Source organism: Lynx canadensis, chromosome F1 (assembly GCF_007474595.2).
Source record: "Lynx canadensis isolate LIC74 chromosome F1, mLynCan4.pri.v2, whole genome shotgun sequence".
NCBI lineage: Eukaryota > Metazoa > Chordata > Mammalia > Carnivora > Felidae > Lynx > Lynx canadensis.
This window is the reverse complement of record NC_044319.2, coordinates 39,600,432-39,616,953: the sequence shown is the minus strand read 5'-3', so window position 1 is coordinate 39,616,953 and position 16,522 is coordinate 39,600,432. Positions and strand designations below refer to the sequence as shown.

The 16,522-nt window shown below is 52.9% G+C and overlaps 1 protein-coding gene across 1 annotated transcript in view; it reads left to right on the top strand.

The window, feature by feature from the left end:
* The window catches only part of CACNA1S (calcium voltage-gated channel subunit alpha1 S), a 63,866-nt gene that overhangs the window by 7,472 nt on the left and 39,872 nt on the right, over positions 1–16,522 (top strand). Inside the window, 5 exon segments of the mRNA XM_030302563.1 lie at positions 8,421–8,560; positions 10,792–10,934; positions 11,106–11,258; positions 13,497–13,702; positions 15,294–15,397. Coding sequence (XP_030158423.1) covers positions 8,421–8,560; positions 10,792–10,934; positions 11,106–11,258; positions 13,497–13,702; positions 15,294–15,397 — 746 coding nt within the window.

Genomic DNA, 16,522 nt, shown 5'->3' with positions numbered 1-16,522 from the left:
GTCTGAAGCAACGCTGATCCTAGGAGGTCCCCCTGCCTGAGTTAAAGGGGACTTTGGGAGGGTCACCATTCCAACCTTGACCGGCCCGAGGGGACCCACATGGAAAAGCAACCAGAGTCAGAGTTACTAATTACTGGGCACAGACTGGAAACTAATTGCTCTCGCTACATTATCTCACTTCGTCCACAGAGCAGTCCTGCGTCCAAGGAGACTTTTCAAACAGTGCGAACATGACTGATTACAATAAAGAAGGAACACACGTTAAAGATTAGTTCCCCTCAGAACAAACAGGAGGGCAAAGCTGATTCAAAGAGAATTAGCGGAACAGAAGTATATGATAGTGAAGAAAGAAATGATGGAATAAAATTGCCAGGTTGGGTGTCAAACTAGCTGACGACCACCGGGCAGTAAAATAGTAACCTATTGGGGTTATCTTTTCTAGCAGGCAGAAATCATTTGCAGCTCTACAGGACAGAACAGTGAGAGGGGAACCAGGTCAATGGTTCCCAAGGGCGAGGGAAAGGAGGGACAGTTTGGTGGGGACCGTGCCCACACTACTGGCATCTACTGGTAGAGGCCAGGGATGCTGCTAAGCATCCTGCAAAGCACAGGAGGGCCCCCTCCCACCAAAAAAGAGTTACCCAGCTTGAAATATGAATAAGGCTGGGGCTGATAAACTTTGTCCTAGATAATTAAATAATCCTTGGCCAGGCCTGTTATGAAATGCTCCAACATGGCGTTACAAGGACGCGGTGACCTCCGTTTGCCTGATTTCTGAGTTCTGGATGATTTTTGGTAGCACCAGTCGGGTAGGCCTTGGTGCTGCCCCGCACAGGGCCAGGCCAGCGGGATTCGGCCTTTCAGCCTGTCCCTGGCGTCGGCACCCCCGGCCTCCCTGTCCCTGGACCTTTGAGAGCACTGCGCCCACCCCTGCCACCCCTCCCGTGTCAGCAGACTCGGCCAGGCCCCTGGTACATTCCTGGGGTTCCGGTTGCCGTGCGGTCTTATGCACAAGGCTGCAGCCCAAGCCTCTGGCAAGCAGGGCAGTTGTTTTTTTATAGGGTTTGGAATGTGCCCGCCAACTCCCGCGGCCAGCGGCCCACTCTACGCACCATCTGGGGAGGCTCCGGCCTCAGATGGACCCCGGCTCTGGCCTTGCCCTTCAGAGATCCGGGACCTGTTGGGCACCGGTGACCGAGCCTGGGTCACCGTACGAGGGTCTGGCAAAGTACAATCAAAGCCTGCCTTTCAGCCTCACCTTGGAGCCCGCCCTGTCCCACGGCAGGGACTCTGCTCCCCTTCCGGGGCGTTAGCACTCCCCACCCCTCGTCTGCGCCCCTCACAGGAGGGCAGGGCTGAGGACGGGGAGGTAGTAGTGAACAACGAAAGCTTTGAAGGAAACTTGGGCACCCTATGGGGGAGTCATGGGGAACGTGAGGTTTCAAGTCAGACAAACCTGCCTCCACCCTGGGCTTTGGCTGGCAGCTTCCTAAGCTCTCTGAGCCTCAGTCACCTCACCAGGGACCACGATGGGTCCTTTCAGAACTCTTACATTGATGAGGGCAAGGGCATCATGTCCCACACAACACGGGAGTTGTTCAGTTGTCATTCTTTTCCTTCCCTGCCTGGCCAGCACTCCCAGACCACAGCCAAGGGGCAAGGGCAGACCTGGGCCGGGGCGGGGGAGGCAGGGGCAGGCAGGATCTGACAGACCAGCACGGCCTAGTGGTTGGGACCACTGACCCTGGAATTAACCTGTCTGGATTCACATTATGGCTCTGCCACATAGCAGCTGTGTGACCCCAGAGAAATCACATAACCTCTCTGTGCTTCAGTTTCCTTATCTGTAAAATGAGGGTAGGAGTACCTCCCTTGCACGGTTCCCGTGAGATTGAAATGGATGTATGTGGCTAGGATATAGCCTGGCACATACATGGGTACTTAATAAACCTCAGCGAATAGCTAATATTATCACGATTACCCGAGACAGTACCGGTCTCCCACCCTCTCGCATGGTGGGCTTTCCCCTCGTCCCCCTCCGTCACCTCCACTACAAGCGTGCGGCTCCTCCTGCTACCCTCAGCTCCACGGTCTTGCTAGGGTAGAAAGCCCTGGCATGGCTGACCCCCCTAGACCCGGGGGGATCCCGGTTCTCCCCTGTGGGAAGGGAGGGGGGAAGTATGATGGCAGGAGAGACCCACTCAGATCACATCTAGTTGGGTAAGGCTCCATCGGCCTAAATATAGCCACGTTCCTCACTCCTCAATGGGTCATTTTCCAAACCTGGAGGCTGAGGTGGTCATGGAGACACATGCCAGGACCCTGGATACCCCTTGAATGGTGTGGCCACCGGACACCAGGCTGGCTTAGCAGAAAAGCCGTTGACTCAGTCCCAGCAGGTGGGACTAGCCCTTTGGGCCTCGGACACCCGGCTTCCCTCTCTGAGCCCAACTCTCTTCATCTGGGAAGTAGGAAAAACAGCGTAGCAGGACTGAACCTTCGTCCACAACTAAGGTGCTCAGGAAATGTCATCCTTTTTCCTAGAAATCGACTGTAATCTGGATTCTGAGCCCGTGTCCCTCTGGATGGGGAGAGCTTCACCTGCAGTTATTCTTGGGTTAGGGTTAGTCGGCCTGCCTGCCCTGGCCTGGAGCCAGGCCTGTGTCTCAGGCAGTGCTAAGGGCCTGGGGTCACCAGCGCTCTGTCCGCCCTGGAGGAGACCTATTGTTCCAGTCCCACGTTCCCCTCAGGTCCACCCTCCACTGTCTCCATGCAAAGTTTAAGGGGCAGGAATCCTTGGCAAGGTGAGACCCTGTTTTCCTGGGGCTCCCTGGGGCCTCTTCCCAGACCCTGCCACACCTTTAGGGCACTACGAGGACACAGACCCCAGACCAGATCTACCACTGGGGCCTCTCGGCCCTGGGGTGAGTCTCTGTTTCACTTGTGAGTCAGCCCTCTCTCTTCAACCCCTTTTTCCACATGGTGGGTTCAGGCTTAGAAAACAAAGGCCTGGGGCCCTGGCCCAAACGTCTCCTGGGGCAGGAGGCCCAGCACTGCTGTCTGCTTCAGGGAGCGAGAAAGGGGATGAGCCCAGGAGGAAAACAGTCATTAATGTGATGAAAGTAACTCATAACCGCAGCACCCACCAGCCTGCTGGGAACACTTACTGTGAGGCCCCCGGGCATGAAGGCATGTGCGAGGATGCCCGCACGGAGCCCCGCCTCACCCAGCCTGTGCTCTCTACACACACACCGGGTTCCCTCTCCCTCCGCCAAACCCACTTTGGCTCCTTGAAGCAAGTGTACCTTAAAGAGTTAACAACAACTATGAATGAATGGCCTCCCACCAGGAGGATTTGTGTCCTAACGGATCACCATGGGTTGAGCCTCGGGAAGGAGACTCAGACACAGGAGATGAGGCCCGGCAGTGGCAGGAGGCCTCTGGCTCTTTTGTCAGCCCTGCTCTAGGCTGTGGTTCCTTCTGAGCCCTCCAAGGGAGGGCGCGGGGGGCCCGGGAGACTGGAGTCCAGTCCGCCTTCCTGCAGGCTACAGTGTCGGGGCAGGGATATGGAGGGAGACGGTATGCTAACAGTTGCTTCTGTGATCCCAGACAGGGTCCGGCCAGCTCCCACCCTCTTCTGTCAATGCCCAGGACATGCCAGCGGGGGGAGCAGTTCCGCGGCAGGACTGGCTGCCCCTCATAGACGGAGAATAGCCTGGAAATAGAGGCAGTAGGAGGGCGAGGGGACTGCAGTCTAACCCCTGCCTTTTCCAGCCCAGGCCTTTGGGAGTGGCCAGCTCCAACGCCCCCAGGAACAGGTGCAAGGGCTGTGGTCGGGGCCATACTCCGGGGAAACCCAGTTAGAGGTCTGTCTGTGGAGAGACAAGAATTCTCTTGAAGGGGATTGCGGCAGTGAAGGCACTTGTAGGAAGCTGGCAACAAAGTTCGTCTCGCAAAGTCAGACTGGTTCACGGTCCTCCCGTGAGGTCAGGAGGGTCAGGGGATCAGCGCTGTCTCCCCTACTCTGGTCTCAGAGCCTGGGGTGTAGCGTCCCTCCTCAGGAATAGAGATCCCGAGGCTGCACCCGTATTGACTCGGCACCCACTTCCAGCGTGTATGTGGGGGGTTTTTCCCACACCACTGGGCAACACTCTGACACCAGCCGGGTGAACCTACAATTCAAAAAAATTCTCACACTGTCTACCTGGATAGAACATCAGATCTCACAGATGAAGGGCTCGGTCCTACAAGATTGCCACCACCATCCCCAACTTCAGATACCCATAGCAAGTTCGGGTTGTTATCTGTGCTTCTGACGGACGGGCTGTGGATGGCAGGTTCCAACGACCTTCCCCTTGGGTCTGATTAATTTGCTAGCGTGGCTCATGCAGAGAAACATTCTACTTACTAGATCACTGGTTCATTGTAAAAGAATATAACTCAGGTACAGCCAGATGGAAGAGGTGCACACCTTGACCTCAAGGTATGGGGGGAAAGGGCATGAAACTTCCATGCTTTCTGAATGCACCACTCTCCTTCCCCGAGTCTCCATTGTTCACCAACCCAGAAACTCTCTGAACCTGTCCTTCTGGGTTTTCATGGGGCTTTTTAGATAGGCACAGTTGATTACATCACTGGCCGTTGGTGATTGATTCAGCCTTTAACTCCTTTCCCCTCCAGGGAGGTTAAGGGGGTTGGACTGAAAGCTCCAACCTTTTAATGATAGGGTTGGTTCCTCTGGTGATGCGTCCCAACCTTAGGTGCGTTCCTCAAGTCGTTACTCCGTTAACATAACAAAGACATCTTTGTCAACTCTCACCGCTTACGAAATTCCAAATGTTTTAGGAGCTCTGTGCCAAAGACCTTGAAGAAGAAATATACGTTTCATGGTATAAATGCAATATCACAACCTCCCTTTAAATTACGTCGTAGGAGAGATGATGATTGTTGACTGCTTTTTTAATTCATTCAACAAACATTTCCTGGGCACTTGCCATGTGTCAGGAAGTACGATGTGGTCCAGAGCAGAGGCTCGGAGACAACTATGTGGGGAAAAAATCGGCCTGTGGCTTCTTTCAATTTGCAATCCACTGCGGACTGGTAGGTGGTCCTACTTCATGGGATCACGTCACAGCTGTGCCCTCTGAGACTCGTCAAGCCCCACCTGAGGCTATGGTCCACCCATGTGCTCGGAAGTTGTGGCGAATTGCTGCGACAATTTCCAAATGCTTATTCTCACTGCCTATGCTTGTCTCAGACTGATAGCAACAGTTTGTGGACAGCACCAGCCTTCAGTCTGTACGTTGAGAAGCAGCGCAGTAAGGACACTGGCTCATTCCTTTGATCACAAACACTGGTGTGGCGGGCACTGTTCCAGATGCAGGTGACACAGCAGGGAACAGAGTCAAGGCCCCTCGGCCCAGGGAAGAGTGATGGGAAGAGCCAGGAAAGACCCTGGATTCCTAGCTTGGGCCGCTCGGTGTCATTGACTGAGACAGGGACAATCGAGGAAGGGAGCAAGTTCAGGAGTAAGAGGAGATCAGTTTTAAGCATGTTGAATTGAAGGTAGGACAGAGCCAAGTCCTTCCTGGTGAGCTACCCGCAGAAGTGACCCGAGACAACAGCTCTGTGGAAACTGGTAGAACACAGTGCAAGCAGAAATCAGACCTTCACAACTAGGCCCAGGCATCTAATAAGAAAAGCTGTGGCTTTCTGAGCGTTTGGAATGTGCCAGGAAGTTGTGGGCGCTTCCCTACAGGAGGCCATTTATTCCTCAGAATAACTCTTCCAGGTAGGTAGTGGTCGTTATCTCAGCTTTACAAATGAAGAAACGGAGGGTCACAGAGGTCAGGAACTCGTCCAAAGAAACAGAGCTGATGGGAACCTTTACGCCACACACCTACTGCCTCCCACCTGCTGATGGCAGCCTCTGAAGGGGGTGCTGAGGGGAACTGGCATGTTTGGGGGAAAGTTGATAACTTCGATCTTGGGGAGAGATAGCAGGGTCTTGCCTGCTGCCTCCAGTCCAACATTGAATAAGTATCTGTGGAATGGATGTCCCTTGTTCCTCTGTCAAAGACTGAGCCCAGGCTGGAGAGGCCATGGGGCAACCCAATGTGGCATTGACAACACTGTCCCAAAACTCAAGAAGGGACATATCCTGCTCCCATGTCCTCCTGGGCGAGGGCCCGTGTTACGTGCACACACGGGGCTCCTATGACAGATCCGTAGAGTTCCAGGTGCTCCGCGATCGGGTCAGGGGAGTGTGGTGGGGAGAGCTGGGCCTGGGAGCCAACAGGCTGTGGAACCTGAGTGACCCCATCTGAGGCCTACGGGCCTCGACAAGCTCACTCAGGGTCTGGCGGCCGTAGGACAGGCAGTGGCAGGTGTGGGCAGCGCTCCCGTGGACGTGGCTGACCGCCCAGCCTCTGAGCACCACAACTATTTTGGGCCCTGTTTTCCCTCCACTCACTCCCACTTCAACTGTCTTGCCCCTGGGGTTGCAGCAACTTAAAACTTTAAATGCTGACTTGACTTCACTCTCCTCCCTATGCTTTTCCCTTACTGGTGAGCCTGACTCCCCGGAAGCCGGCCCTGCCCAGGAACGAAAGCACCCAGCCCATTCATTCCAAGGAGGCCCTCCATGGCTGCCCCCCACTCCACCTCAGCGGGGAGGTGCCCCGACTGCCCTGTGCATCTCCCCATGGAGCCAGGTGCCCCACGATTCCCGTTTCACCTTCAGTTAGGCACAATCCCTGTAAATAGGCCCATTAGTAGAATGGTATGTTTTGCATTTTAACCATACATTATCTGGAAGAAAAAGCAAGCTTTGGGATTACAACTGGTGGGAGGAACTAGGGGTGAGGTTAAGGAAAGTAGTGTCAGTCCATATGTGCCTCAGTTTCCCCCTCCATATAGAAGGGAAAACTATGCTCTCGGGAATGTTCTCTGAATGACGAGCTGGGAGGTTTCTCGGACCGCATCCATGTCAACGGGCCATTTGGCAACCTCTTCCCTTGCTTCCCACAGCTACTACTTGGAAGTAAAAACAAATTCTCTTCCAAATCATTAATGGGGTGGCCCCATCCAGAATAAAGAATTCATATTATGAATTCATAATCTGAGTTATGCCTCCGGAGTGTGCTGATGGAGAGGCCCTGGCCGGGGGAGGGCTTTCCTGGGGGTGTTGGTGACTAATGGTAAGGGAGGGCGCTGGTTGGGGCACAGACCCCCTCGTGGGTCAGCTCCAGAGGGCAGTCAACCCCTCCCAGAGTTGTGTAGTGCTGTAGCTCCGTCCTGCCTGCGGGCTGGGCGACACCCTCTGGGGAGACTGGGCTTGTCCGCGGAGGTTGGTGGGGGTGGGGTGGGGTGCAGGGCTCTTGGAAGCCACCAACCAGGGTTCAGATGGCTGCAAGGAGAGCAGTTTCAGCCTGGAGTCCTGGCACAGGGGATGCTGCCTTCTCAGTTAGAAATAGCTCTCCTGGGCCCAGAGGTGGGGGAAGGGTGAGTGGGTCCAGAACGGGGTAACTGAGAGAATCAGAGAATTGGGCTGCAGGGCCAGAACGTGGAAGGGTCAGCAAGGCCTCCTGCAGGGCAGAGGCTGAGCTGAAACCCCCACCCCCCCACCTGGTACCTGCGGGCCCTCCTCCAGACACAGTGTGCCCGATTCCCCTCCCCCTGAATCATCCTGTTTGTGGGCTCCAGAGGGCTCCCCGAAGGCAGCTGGTGTGGGCGGGCTGGTAGGACGAGCAGGGGGAGGTTACAGAAAGATGGGTTAAAGGTGAGACCCCCGACCAGCCAGAGAGGGCCATCTGGGGTCCTGAGAAATGCACCCCCTCTCTGCAGTCATGCCCCACTGTCGGTCCTCAGGACGGCGCGAGAAGAAAGATGCCCAAACCAGAAACCACCTGGGGACCTTCACTTTGGGGGCTGCCCAGACCATTCATTTATTCATCCAATTCTAGGCCACGGAAGTAGAGTGATAAAAGAAATGAACAAAAATCCACATACTTCATGGAGTTTACATTCAAGTGGGTGAGACAGAAAATGAACAAGATAAAAATATATATGGTATTTTTAGCTAGGGATAAGTGCTAAGAAGATAAACTAAAGCAGAGAAGAGGAACAGAAAAAGTCAGAGGTCACTCCAGTTGTACTTGTGGGGCCAGGGAAGGCCTGGGTGAGGGATGACTTTTGAGTAAAGACCTGTAGGAAAGGAGGGAGCTGGCAATGTGGGGATGTGTGGTGGTGATGTGGGGTTGGGGGTGGGGGGTGGGAATTCCAGGCGGAGGGAACAGCCAGTGCAAATGTCCTGGGGCAGGCACGTCTGAGGAACAGTGTGCCTGGAGGAGAAGAGAACGGGAGGATCAAGGGCACACCCGGAATACACAGAGGAGTGGTGTGACTGTTTGCCTCCACAGGAGAAACTGGAGTATTTCTTCCTCATCGTCTTCTCAATCGAAGCCGCCATGAAGATCATTGCCTATGGCTTCCTGTTCCACCAGGATGCCTACCTGCGCAGCGGCTGGAATGTGCTAGACTTCATCATCGTCTTCCTGGGGTGAGGCCCACATGTGGGGAGTGGGGTTTGAGGTCAGAGGGGCTCTCTGAGGACGCTGTGCCCACCGCCGCCACCAGCATCCCAGAGGCAGGCGGGGCCCCCAGCACCACGCACGCCCTGCCGTGGAACAGCCTCTGTTAGGGGCTGGCCCCTGCCAGTCGAGAGTGACACACTGCCCGGACAGGTCCCGCCCCTCCCCCAGCGAGGCACCACGGGCTCCTTTCTTCTTTTCACCTCACACAAAATGGGAAATGATGGGTGTGGTTTCAATGGCCAGCAGTTTCTGGACATTTATAAATGTCTCCGCCTTTATTCCCTGGACCTACGTGGGGTATATGGGGAACCTGTTATTTGGGCTCACAGAGATGGATATTTAGAAACCTGTATTTGTCTGCCCGGGGGGACCATAACCAAATCCCACAGACTGGGGGGCTTAAACAACAGAAACTCATTTCCTCGCAGCTCTGGAGGCTGGAAAGCCAAGGTCAAGGTGTTCCCAGGTTTGGTTTTTCCTGCAGCCTCTCTCCTGGGATTGTGGGTGGCCACCTCCTCCCTGCGACCACGTGGTCCTTCCTCCGTGGACACCCGGGTGCCTCTTCGTGTGTCCGAATTTCCTCCTCTTCTAACGACACCAGCCAGATTGGATTAGGGTCGACCCTAACAGCCTCACTTAACTTAACTCTTTAAAAAGAACTTGTCAGGGGCGCCTGGGAGGCTCAGTCGGTTAGGCACCCAACTTCACCTCAGGTCGTGATCTTGTGGCTTGTGGGTTCGAGCCCCACATCGGGCTCTGTGCTAACAGCTCAGAGCCTGGATGGAGCCTGTTTGGGATTCTGTGTCTCCTCCTCTCTCTGCCCCTCCCCTGCTCATGCTCTGTCTCTCTCTGCCTCTCAATAATAAATAAACATTTAAAAAAAAATTTTTTTAAGAGGCCTTGTCAGGGCACCTGAGTGGCTCAGCCAGTTAAGCATCTGACTTCGGCTCAGGTCATGATCTCATGGGTCCGTGGGTTCAAGCCCTGAGTCGGGCTTTGTGCTGACAGCCCAGAGCCTGGAGCCTACTTCAGACTCTGTGTCTCCCTTTTTCTCTGCCCCTTCCCTGCTTGTGCTCTGTCTCTCAAAAATAAATAAATGTTAAAAAATTTAAAAAATAAAGTAAAAAGGCCCTGTCTCCAAATACAGCCACTGTCTCGGGTACCGAGGGTTGGGGCTTCAACATCTGAATTTGAGGGGTACACAATTCAGTCCATAATATAACTTTTAATAACCGCCCCCTAATTACAACAGCAGCATTTATCAAGCACTTACTATGTGTTTTACATGTTACATCTCATTTAGCTTTTTCAACAATCTCATTTTTTCCACTTAAGGAGGCTAAGGCTCAGAGAGGTCAAGCAACTTGCCCGAGGTCGCATAGCTAGCCAGTGGCTGTGCCAGGATTCGCACCAAGGCGATCTTGGCTCCAGAACCTGGTATTTAACCACTAGGCTGCCCCTCGACTCAATAAACATGATGTTGATGATTTACTAATTATCCCATGCGGCTTTAGGCACACTGGGGAAGGCAGAATTCTGTGAATCGGCCTCTACTCTTGATGAACCAGCCTGGGGGGGGGGAGGCCAAGACAAATGATGACAGAATAATAGAGTGTGGGAAAACAATAGCACACAGCGCACCATTGTTGGACTCAGCGACTTGTCCCAGGGGTTCCTTGTCAAAGGCAGGATTCATAAAGAAGGGTTTGAGATGGTCTTCAGAGGATAATGGGAATGCGAGTGAATTGAGAGGAGGAGCAAATGAGCAGGAAAGGAAATAAGAGGGCATTGTCAGAAAGTGCTGCACAGGGAGACACAGCTCTGGGCTTTCTCCTCTGGGTCCCCACTGAGTGCAGCGCCACTGGTGACCTTCAGCCCCCCCCCACGGGGTACACTCAGCTCCCAGGCCACGGCCTGTGAGTGCCTGTGGGTGTCCCTGAACACCCCCCTTCGGTGCCCAGATTGGACATCTCAGATGGATCCAATCCTCTTTGTGCAGAGTCTGAACTTGGCCTCAGAATCTTCTAATAAAATTTTCCAGACCGGCATGACCAAACCCGAGTTAGTGATTAATGAGAGTTGCTTCCTGTCCCCTAGGCCTGTCCACCGGCCCCTTGAGCACAGATGAGACACAGGGTCCCAGACCAGTCGCTTGTCTGACCACTGAGCCCTCTTCTCTCCCTCTTCTCCCCTCTAGGGTTTTCACCGTGATTCTGGAACAGGTTAACGTCATCCAAAGCAACACCGCCCCGATGAGCAGCAAAGGGGCTGGCCTGGACGTCAAGGCCCTGAGAGCCTTCCGTGTGCTCAGACCCCTCCGGCTTGTGTCGGGGGTGCCGAGTGGGTGCCGGTGCTCCTGCAGATGCCCTTCCTCCTCCCCCAACCCGTTCCCCGGCCCAGTTCTGGGTCCCCTTCCAACCCAGAGGCTTCCCAGGACATAGAGAGTGGGAGGGCCAGGAGACCAAGAGGGGAAGTGACTCCTCCTTTCTCCTCCCTGCTCGCCCTCTGCAGGCCTGCAGGTGGTCCTCAACTCCATCTTCAAGGCCATGCTTCCCCTGTTCCACATCGCGCTGCTCGTCCTCTTTATGGTCATCATCTATGCCATCATCGGGCTGGAGCTCTTCAAGGGCAAAATGCACAAGACCTGCTACTTCATTGGGACAGGTGAGCTCCCAGGGCGCTGGGGCGGGGTCGGGGTGGTGGTGGCAGTGGTGGCCGTAGTCCTAAGACAACTCAAAAGGGACAGCCACCTCAGCCGTGGAGAAGGTCATTGCTTCCCACACCTGTTGACCTGAGGAATGGTTCTCTCTTGAACAAAGTCTCCCTTGAAGGAAGCACAGGTCTGCCAGGGTCAGTGATGGAGGCACGTGGGCAGGGGCCCAGGCCACAGCTTGTTCTGAATGGAGCACTCCCACCCCAAATAAGTAAATTGGTATCTTTGGGCTTTCTGAGCCTGCTGTGGCTTGAGCTGCAGGTCGGGACAAGCCCGAATTTCCACTTGTACTTTTCTTTACAGCTGTCATTTTAGCTTTAGTCAGAGCCGGGACCCACAGAGCAGTGTTTGAAAGGGGATCTCAAGAAAGCAGCCAGGAGCCGAAGGGTTATTTGTAGGGTTCTCAGAGATAATACGTCTTGAGGCCCAGCCGAGCCTGACCCCAGCCTTCTAAGCCAGTAGTTCTCAAACTGTTTGCCTCAGGACTCTTGGCACTCTTAAAAATTATTAAGGACCCCAAAGAGCTTTGGTTGGTATGGATTTTATTCATTGACGTTTATGGCATTAGATACGAAAACTGGGGAAAAAAATGTCACAATATTAATTTATTAATTCATTTTAAAAGGACACTAATAAGGCCATTATGAACATAAATCATTTATTTTATTAAAAAATTACTGTATTTTCCCAAACCCAAAACATTTAACGCAAGAATGGTACTGTCTTACTTTTTGTCTAAATCTCTTTAATGCCTGGCTTAATAGAATCTGCTGGATACCCACAGCTACCTCTGTGCTCAGTCTGTTGTGAAATCACACGTCATGTAGTCTCTAGAAAACTCCACCCTGCGTTTGTTGAAGGATCGGGAGATGAAATAATGTCTTGGCATTATTATAAAAATAATTGTGACCGAGTGGGGGCCCTGAAAGGGTGTGGGTCCCACACTGCACTCTGAGACTCATTGCTGCCGAGATGGCAGGTATCGATCTGTCTCGGTTGGAGGGTTGATTCTACCAGGGTCGACAGGAATTGGTGATGGCATGAGGAAGAGGTGACTTCTGTTAGGAGAACCCCTCCCACTGAAAGCCCAGAACCTAACTCACCAGAGTAACCCAGGATGGCCAAGACTACAATACCTGCAGTGTCTTGGGAGACACCTTACTTCCCCAGGCCCACTGACAAGGGGATGGGCAACGCAAGGTCCAAGCCCAACCCAAAACAGTGAGCTCTCATAGAGCTTTCAGTGGTTTCATTCCTAGTCCCCTCCTAGTTAAGCCTCATCCTGTTCCTGTAACAGTCTATGTCCTATGATAACGCGTTATCCAGACAGAGAGGAGGAGACTTCCTATCACAACCTTCAGACCAAATTTGGTGGTCTCATCCAGTGTTCTCATGCGTTCTTGACCAGTGCTGGCCAGCCGTGCTCAAAAACCTTTCTGGGATGGGCCCTCCTTGCCTTGAGGGGTCAGGGACCCACTCAGAGCCCAGAACTATTGATGTTCTCCTCTCCCTTCTCCAGAAGATGGAGGCAACATGGTAAATACGGGTAAGGTAGGGCATTCCAACTCTGATGAGCCAATTTAATCTCTGAACACAATAGAGGACTAAAACATCCCCCGATAAGAAGGGATCCAGGATGGAATCCAAACTGAAGGATTTTAGAGATAATAAGAGCACCGTCCAGGGACACAGCGGGGACTGCTGGGAATGCCTGTAGACCCGCACCCCTGAAGCATCGTGTCTTGTGCAGCTCATCTCAGTACCATTGGGGTATCTCCACGTCATCTCCCAGAAGGAACTCTTGAGTCAGAACACGTGTGACCTTGCCCCTCACCTCCGCCCCAGTGGGATAGCTGCCTCCTGTTTTAAAGCTCTGTGGATATACCTGGCATTCACATTACACCTGCTACGTAGGTTACGTCCTCATAGGAAAGTAATCCTCGAAGCGGGCCCTCTGATGAGGCCCTGGGGCCTAAGATATGACCGCTGCTGCCTGTAGACATCCACGGCTGGGCCCCTCGCCCCAAGCAGCCCTCCTCCTCCATCGCCATATGCTCCAGGGGGCGCAGTCCTTTGTGTTTTCAGCTGAGTGTGTTTTAGACCTATTACTCAACGATTGCAAACTACCCTCTCTCATTCCTGTCCACCTGCTCCTCTCATCTGATGCTCATGCTGCCTTCTGCCCCCAGATATCGTGGCCACGGTAGAGAACGAGAAGCCTTCACCCTGTGCCAGGACGGGCTCGGGACGCCCGTGCACCATCAATGGCAGCGAGTGTCGGGGCGGCTGGCCGGGGCCCAACCACGGCATCACGCACTTTGACAACTTTGGCTTCTCCATGCTCACCGTGTACCAGTGCATCACCATGGAGGGGTGGACCGATGTCCTCTACTGGGTGGGTCTGGCCCTGTGCCTGCAGAACCTTCTGCCTTCATCCGCAGTCTCGTCGGGGAGGGGGAGGGGCTCGACAGTCACTGACTCCAGTGTCCGCGGCTGCTTCTCACCCCTCCCTGGGAAACCTACACGGGGTGCATGGCCCCCTTCCTGTCCCCAGGTGTGTGTCCCATCATGCTTTGGACGATCCCCAAGGTACAACGTGTCTGTGCAGAACCTAAGAGGTGGGAGAGGAATGGAAACCAGGAGCTCCATGGGTTCCGGTCTCAACTTCTAACTTTTCCCTAAGCCTGGCTGTAAGCGACTCATTCCTGTGACCTAGAATCTCAGATTTCTTGAGGGATAAAGGACCCTTTGAGTCTTTTTTTTTTTTTTTGCCCCAGGGCAAGACTGCTCTCCCATATAAATATTTTTAGATATGAGTTTCCTGGTCTATAAAATAAAAATACTGCCTACATCATAGGGTAGTTCTGATGGTTACTACCAGGAAGATTAACTGAATTACAACAGTAATGTGGTCAATGCTATATAAGTTTTCTTGTTGGAGTATATTATTTATTTGGTGTTATCAGGAGCTAGGTTGCGTTTCTTAATTAATCTTCCAACAATGGAAGGCATGGTTCCCACTTTACAGATGAGGAAACCGAGGCTCAAGGAGGTCCAGTAACTTGCCCACAGTTATGGCGCTGGTGAGCAAACTCTAATCCCTCGGGCTCTGATCCCAGGACGCGTAACCACAACATGATACTGCCTGTTGGGGAAAAGATTGTCAAACAGTCAGATGCTTTGCAAACATAAAGGATTAGTATGGGTAGTTCTCGTCAGCTCATATTTTGGGAGCGAGTTATCAAACATGTCAAAGGACTGTCACGTGTTATTTCACCTCTATTACGGGTCTGTGAGGGGCAAGTGTATATCATTATCCCCATGGACAGATGGGATAATGCTCAGAGATGTTAGGTGACTTGTCTAGGGTCACAGAGCTTGTTTATGAAGGAGCTGGCCAAGCTCACGCCGAGACTTTTTAGTGTTTCTTCTACTTTGAAAAATCTTGGCTGTAAGGAAACCAACTGGAGAGAGAGTATATGAGAGAGTTGAGCCCAGGGGTGCCTGGGTGGCTCTGATGGTTAAGCATCTGACTTCAGCTTTGGTCATGATCTCACGATTTGTGAGTTCGAGCCCTGCATCGGGCTCTGTGCTGACAGCTGGGAGCCTGAAGCCTGATTCAAATTCTGTGTCTCCCTTTCTCTCTGCTCCTCCCCTGCTCACACTGTCTCTCTCTCTCTCTAACAAAAATAAATAAACACTTAAAAACAATTAAAAAAAAAAGTAAATGAAAGAGTTGAGCCAGGGAGGTGAATGGCTGGGGGAAGAAATGTGTCGGACTTGTCTGGCCAAGTGGACAGCCAGCAAGGCTACTTTTGAGATGTCCTTCTAATTCCGGGTCCTAGATCTTTGGGTGAGGACGGTCCTCTCACTGGGCCCAGATGGCCTCTCTCCTTGTCCCCAGGGTCAGGTGGAGCATTGAGTCCAGAAGGGGACCTAAGCCCTCTCAGGTCAGTGAATGGGACTCATGCTTTTGTCTGGACCAGGTCAATGATGCCATCGGGAACGAGTGGCCCTGGATCTATTTTGTCACCCTCATTCTGCTGGGATCCTTCTTCATTCTCAACCTGGTGCTGGGTGTCCTGAGCGGGTAAGGAAGTTCACAAGCAGCTGCAGGGAGAGGGAAGAAAAGGAGAGGAGAAGGATGGAGGGTGGAAGGGAGAAGGGGCAGAGAGGTTGGGGGTGGGATGGGGAGAGCAGGAAAAGAGCAAGAGGGAGAAAGAGAGTAGGCAGTAAAGGAGGAAGAGGTGTGGGAGGAGGAGGAGGAGGAGGAAGGGGAGAAGCAGGGCAGGGAGATGTGGATTAGAACCTCCGCTTACCCCTGGCTCCCCTTTTGCCAAGAGCACACTCCCGGGTTAGCAAAGGAGGTGTAGAAGATACAGGTAGGAGCCCCTCGATTTTTAATTTTTCTCCCTTCTCCCCAAGCCTTCTTGCATCCTTTCTTCTTCTGTCCCTCTACACCTGCACTCCCTCTGGGTGAAGCCCCCGAGATCCCAGCCTCCTGCCCCTGGATGTGCAGGAGCTGATGCTTCATGTTAAGAGTCTGTGTGGCCTTCAGGGAAGCACACAGACTGGGACTAGACTGTCCAAGTTTAAATCTTTACACTACCGCTTGGTGGCTGTGTGACCTTTGCCTCGTCACCTAACCTCTCTGTGCCTCATCTGTCAAATGGGAATAATCCCATAGGGGTGCTGGGAGCACTAAATGAGTTAATACGTAGAAAGTCCTTAGAACAGAGTCCAGCACATAATGAGCACTAACTACTAATGGTCATTATTAATGAGAGCTGTTCGCTCTGCGACGGCTCCAAGGCAGCCACAGTGGAGCATCTAGAAGTGACCATCAGCCCCCTTCCCCATGGCCATCACCCCACCCCAGAAGCTTCCCTCCAAGCACTCTGTAGAAAGAACTCAGGGGGTCTGTGAACTTGAATGAGAAAAACTTGTCTTTCTTTTCTGCTAGCTCTGATTGAAATCTAGCGTCTCCTTTCACTAGGCATGGAGACAGTGCGCCACAGTGGCATTTAGCGCTCCCTGTGACTTGTCCCAATAGAACCCACACGACACGCATTACTACTTTGAAACTACGAGAGTTGTTAGATCTGTAACTCGGCTTTGCTAGGGAATGAGCTAACAAAGAAGCATATACGTACTTATCACAATTTCTTTATATGTCCATAACTATATTGCGGTACAATCGACTCCTTTGTAATGA